This window comes from Mizuhopecten yessoensis, unplaced genomic scaffold (assembly GCF_002113885.1).
Source record: "Mizuhopecten yessoensis strain PY_sf001 unplaced genomic scaffold, ASM211388v2 scaffold9987, whole genome shotgun sequence".
Lineage (NCBI taxonomy): Eukaryota > Metazoa > Mollusca > Bivalvia > Pectinida > Pectinidae > Mizuhopecten > Mizuhopecten yessoensis.
This window is the reverse complement of record NW_018408322.1, coordinates 1,205,864-1,211,471: the sequence shown is the minus strand read 5'-3', so window position 1 is coordinate 1,211,471 and position 5,608 is coordinate 1,205,864. Positions and strand designations below refer to the sequence as shown.

Here is a 5,608-nt window from a genome sequence, read left to right as displayed (position 1 = left end):
GACGAATTTACTTCTGTAAAATTTAAACAAACAGTCGAGTACAATTCGTTAATGCAATATTATATGAAAGAATATATTCATTATGTTTGCCTCATCAAATATAGATATAAGTGTTCAACAACACGTGCATGGTTATCCTGAGAGCGGCTCTAACTCGAGCTGTTACAGTGTTTGTGAACGTGTGTCAAGCTAACAATGCTGAACACGGTGACCATGCTACAGGTAACCTGAATAGCGAGTTACAGCTATATCGATATTAGACACGGTTGAATTATCGCCATGTGTACTACACATGCGCGGGTATGTATGTCAGTACCCGTGTACGAGTATCCGGTGGGATTCCCTCAAGTGTTTTGATCAGTCATCGATGTTGTTACATGAATATTTAACATGTTAATTAAATAGCTGTGCTACCTGCAGTTTCATATATATACCGGCAGATCTCACAGCATAGATAGCATGGTATGTATGTTTAGATATAGGCAATCTATTATCTCTAGTGACACTGCTATAGAACGACCCAGACTGTTATTTATATGTGTTGTGTATCTATTATGCAGGTCTACTAGCTGTTCATCGTTTGTATAACACTATTGCTTTATGTGACTTTCCTTGTATTCATAGACACTGGCAGATACACTACTGTTAATGTAAACATACTGTGCATAGGTCATAGCAGGGACAGTATATTATACGTCCCTGGTCATAGATACACAGGAACTGTTTGTGTTCTAATACCTGCTATTGGTGGAATTTCGAGGGCGTTGTTCATTTCAAGATAAAAGGGATAAAAGACCGGGAATCACTGCCATTTTCTGAAACCTTTCAAAAGTTCAAAATATTTTTATTTTGGATTTAGTATTGATCGTATACAAGCCCTGTGTCATGTCCGGGTGTACATCTGTATGTTCAACCTTATCTAGATGAATGTATGAATATGTCTGTGATTATTCATGTTTTTCGAATAATTGATTACAATATATTATTTCAATATTTAATGAAATAATGTATGAATCTTTAATGTGACACGTATACTCTTTAAGTTTGTTCAATACCACGAGCATGGTTATCTTATGAGCGGCACTAACTCGTACGGTTGGAGAGTATGTGAGTGAGAGTTAAGCTTGCAATGCTGAATATTATGACAATATAACAGGGTATCTGAATAGCAAGTTAATACATATACTTTAGCATGTCCTTTCATAGTTTTTTATTCAGTATGAGTTGGTACGGATGATTAATATAAGTTGTTCCCCTAGAGAGGTACTTAAAATCTGTTTTTTTTTAAATATTAAACCATTACAAGGACATTGGATGTTTTTTTACTGATTATATATATAAATATATCTAGACAATTATATAAATAAATGTATCGAAAAGATTTTTTTTGAAAACATTTTTCGCTCATATCAAGATACATTCGAGTGTCATAAAAAAGATATGTATGGTTCACTCTTTGATGTTAAACATAGTTAATCAAATGAGATAGTGAACCTTACACATTCCGTTATGGGGTTCAAACGTCCAACATCTCCCATATAGTTCATAGAGTATGCTATCTTACTTAATTCTCTGAAAAGAGACGATTTAGTCAATACTCTGCATTTAAATGCTATATATCGTTATGTTATATAATTATTGTATGTTATCATCATATGTTTTCTTTGCAGACCACTGTTCAATATCTGGAAATGAACTTCACACTGCTGTAACATGGGGTGTTTCCTCCAGGGCGTTTGACCCAGTAGTATGTATTCATTTTTACCAAATATCATCTTGTCTATGTGAAGCAACACAAATCACATGTTGTGCCGGATTTCTCGTCTTTCCTTTTCCCCATATGCCTATTGAACACACTTTTAAAGACAATTGCTAAATTAAAAAAGGATGTAAAGACCCACCTCTTTATGTCCGCATTAAAGGCTCTCCGCACAGACATCATGTACACACCGCCCTTTATACATTGTCTTCCTACTAAATGTATAATGCTGATTGGTATGCTTTGTTTATCTGCTGTAACTAATACTATTATGCATGCATTTTAACACGCTTAAGATTATTTATTTAGGAGGGAGACACAATTTAGGATCTTACCTTTTCTCTTTTTTTCTAAAGTTTTTTAATCAGTTCCCCTTCTATCACAAGGAGACAAACACGAACATATCGCAGCCTCCCTAAACACACGCATGCATCTTGCACAGAGGGGAGGCCGTCCTTCAATGACCATAGCTGTTGATAGGACGTTTATCAATACTAAACCAAACCAAACCAAACTACCCTTTAACTTAGTATTTTCAGCTAGTGAATTATCGGAACATTTCATCTTAACGAACAACTCAAAATATGTCATTTTTAGGGGTTATTTTGTCTTTAGGGGGTAAACATACACATTTTAGTTACGTTTTCAATTTTGAGCATGCAGAATCTCCCCCAATGGATACACAAAAGGTTGGAAAGTATGAACTTATATCGGGCGCTATATAAATGCTGTATATTACTTAGTGCACAATACAATTTCTGATGAATTTAATAATTAAACTGTATCTGTTTGCGCCACAGCATTTTACTTCTCATTGACACTTAAGTAGAGACGTGAAACTAGCTGTGACCGGTAACAACATCTTCGCTAGCCAAGGGTTACCTACTCTAGGTAGATCGTACCGGGTCGTAACCCTTGGCTAGCGAAGATGGGTAACAACAGCTTCTGTAACTTTGCTGACGCTTACACTTTCAGCAACGACGGTATTGATCGCGCATACTTACCATCTGTTGACCTTTTTGTTTCATGATTGTAAATATCCTATGACAGGCCTGTTTATAACCTATTTTGTCTGTTGGTCTGTGTAACGTGTATTGCCCAGTCTCTTAGTTAAGCAAACACTAAATACTATTATTATTTAAACATGTATAGATAGGGTCTATCGATTTTTCTTGTACTGTAATATATTATATATATATTCATATATTAACTGAAGTATCCATGCATCACAAAACGATTAACAAGCACAGTTACAATAGTTAAGTGGCTGAGCCTCAAAAAAAGGGAAATTTTATAACTGAAAAAAGGACAGGGAAACTATGTGACATCATTTTTATTATAATTTTGCGTTGAATAAAATGTATCAAATATACATAATCATTTGCCATGGCTGTATCTTGACTAACTTCATATACACAAAAAATATATGTAAAATTAAAAAAGAAAGTAAACGATGTATGGAAAAACTAGAAATTGAAACAAGCTGATTAACTTTTCTAGAACTAAAGATTTAACATACCATTTAAAATGTCATGATCACTTACATATTGTTTTAAGTGGCAGAATAATTAAATAGCGATAATGTGTGATGTGAAATGACTTTCGTAACTTTCGTTTTCAGAAGCGCCTCTATCCCTGTTTGTATAAGAGTCCATTACTTTCTCTCTGTATGCATAATGGACGTTTTAGAGATTTTTTATTATTTTTAATTGTGTTGCAGGAACGGGATCTGGTCCAGTTTCTAAGATGAGGAAGCGGGTATGTATACGTGCCTTAGTGCGAACGGAGGCGTTGGTTATTTATGCTGTCCTATGGGTGTCCTTGATGACCGTATACTTCCAAATAAAGATCATCCCAAAATACTACGTCGCTCTGGAACGCGAGATGTGGCTGCGCAACCTTAAACCAAATGAGGACAATCAGAATGTCGGTATTTATAACAACACTGCGGGAAATGAATCCGATCCGATTAATACAGTTCCGTCTGGATCTGATGTTATGAAGTGGTTCATTCACGGTCCGACAATGACTCCATTGAGGCAGAAATCTCGTATACACCCACATTTGAAGTCGTATGATGTTCAGAAAGAAGTTTGTCATCGGGGTGCTGTTCATTTATTGATATATATCCAAAGTTCTCCACAAAATGGCTATCAACGAGATGCCATCAGAAACACATGGGGAGGGGTTCACAACTTCAAAGAAATTTATGTAGAGCGCATTTTTTTGGTTGCTGAAACTGATGATAAGCAAGTTAATGAATCTGTAGAAAAGGAAAGACAAAAAAATGATGATATCATTCTTTGTCATTTCATAGACAATTATAGAAATTTATCTTTAAAAGCGATTACTTTGTTAGATTTTGTTAACAATCGATGTTCAAATGCAAAATATATACTTAAAACTGATGATGATATATTTGTAAACATTTATTTACTCATAGAAAAATTCATTCCACAAATTGTGAAGAAACCGAAATCCGTAGTTTGTCATGGAAAATACGGTCATCCAATTGTTACCGACCCGAACAGTAAATGGTATATGCCTTCCGATATTTTGCCGAAGGCCGATAAGGGCATCCTACCTACGTTCTGTACCGGATATGCGGTCCTCTTCACCATCGACCTTGTTCCTATGTTGCTTAATGCGTCTTTCACCTCCCCATTTGTTCAAGTTGACGATGTGTACATGTTTGGGTTTCTGCTGAAGAGGATAGCAGATGTGAACTTTATCGACGCCATTGATTCCTTTACATTGAACCAGGAACTGGGACTAGCTGAGTACCAGGATGCAAAGAAGCCCCTAGAACATTGTGTGCTCAGTGCATGGGAAAAGGGGACACAGGAGAAGCTCTGGGAGAGAACTATTGATAAGTTATCTGCCGTTGGGAAAAATATCGTAAACCCAGGTCAATTACCTTACGAATACTGATTTTATGTTCAAACCACTTTGTTTGCTGTCAAATACAAAGATTCACCAACCAAAATGATTCAATTGAGATTTTCAAAATGTTTAGGTGTTATTACTTTAAAACAAATAAATGTTTGCAGTGTATAATATGGACTAATATCCTATTCTACCACGAACAATTCTCAACTTCGTAAAATATTGTGCAATCTGTGCTATGTATATTTCACAACCTATCATTTTTTTCTATTTATAGAATCTTCCTTTCTCCTTTCCTGCATAGTCAAAAAACGTTTCGACAAGATAAAAGGCTGATCATATTTTTAGGTCACCTGAGACAAAGTCTCAAGTGACCTATTGCGATCGCCATTTGTCCGGCGTCGTCCGTCGTGCGTCCGTAAACAATTTACATTTTCTACTTCTTCTCCAAACCCTCTAACCCAATTTCAAAGAAATTTCGCAGAAACCTTCCATGGCCAAAGGTCAACCACAATTGTGAATAATATGGTCCCCAGCTCCCAGGGGCCTGAGGGGCGGGGCCAAAAAGGGTAAAATTGACTAAAACTTCAAAAATCTTCTTCTCAAGATCCTGATATGGTAGAATCAAATACTCTTCATAGATGAAAGGGTATTAAGGTGCTTTACCAAAATTGTGAATTTCATGACCCTGGGGTCCCACGTTTCCCCATGGGGAGGGAGTAACCTTTATTATATGTATATAGGGAAATCACATTTTGGACCAACATTTGTTTAATTTCCATTGAAAGTAATTCAATTTGGGTTAGCATTATCAGTATTGGATAGCAGTTTGATGGTATGCACATATCAGCCCTGACTCACACCAAGGGGTTGATGGGTGGGGTCGAATTGACTGAAATTTCAAAATCTTCTTCTCAAGACCCAGATATGATAGAATCAAATACTCTTCATAGATGGAAGGGG

General features: G+C 36.1%; 1 protein-coding gene across 1 annotated transcript; it reads left to right on the top strand.

Annotated features, from left to right (window-relative positions):
* The first annotated feature begins 311 nt into the window (after positions 1-311).
* On the top strand, positions 312-5,260 carry LOC110459250 (beta-1,3-galactosyltransferase 1-like). The gene is made up of 3 exons (XM_021511416.1): positions 312-462; positions 1,671-1,747; positions 3,480-5,260. The coding sequence occupies exon 3, from the start codon at positions 3,506-3,508 to the stop codon at positions 4,688-4,690; it is 1,185 nt and encodes a 394-aa protein (XP_021367091.1). The 5' UTR covers positions 312-462; positions 1,671-1,747; positions 3,480-3,505; the 3' UTR covers positions 4,691-5,260.
* Positions 5,261-5,608: the final 348 nt, after the last annotated feature.

Excerpts from the sequence above, each read along its gene's own strand:
- LOC110459250 (XM_021511416.1), top strand. The coding sequence starts at position 3,506 with ATGAGGAAGCGGGTATGTATACGTGCCTTAGTGCGAACGGAGGCGTTG.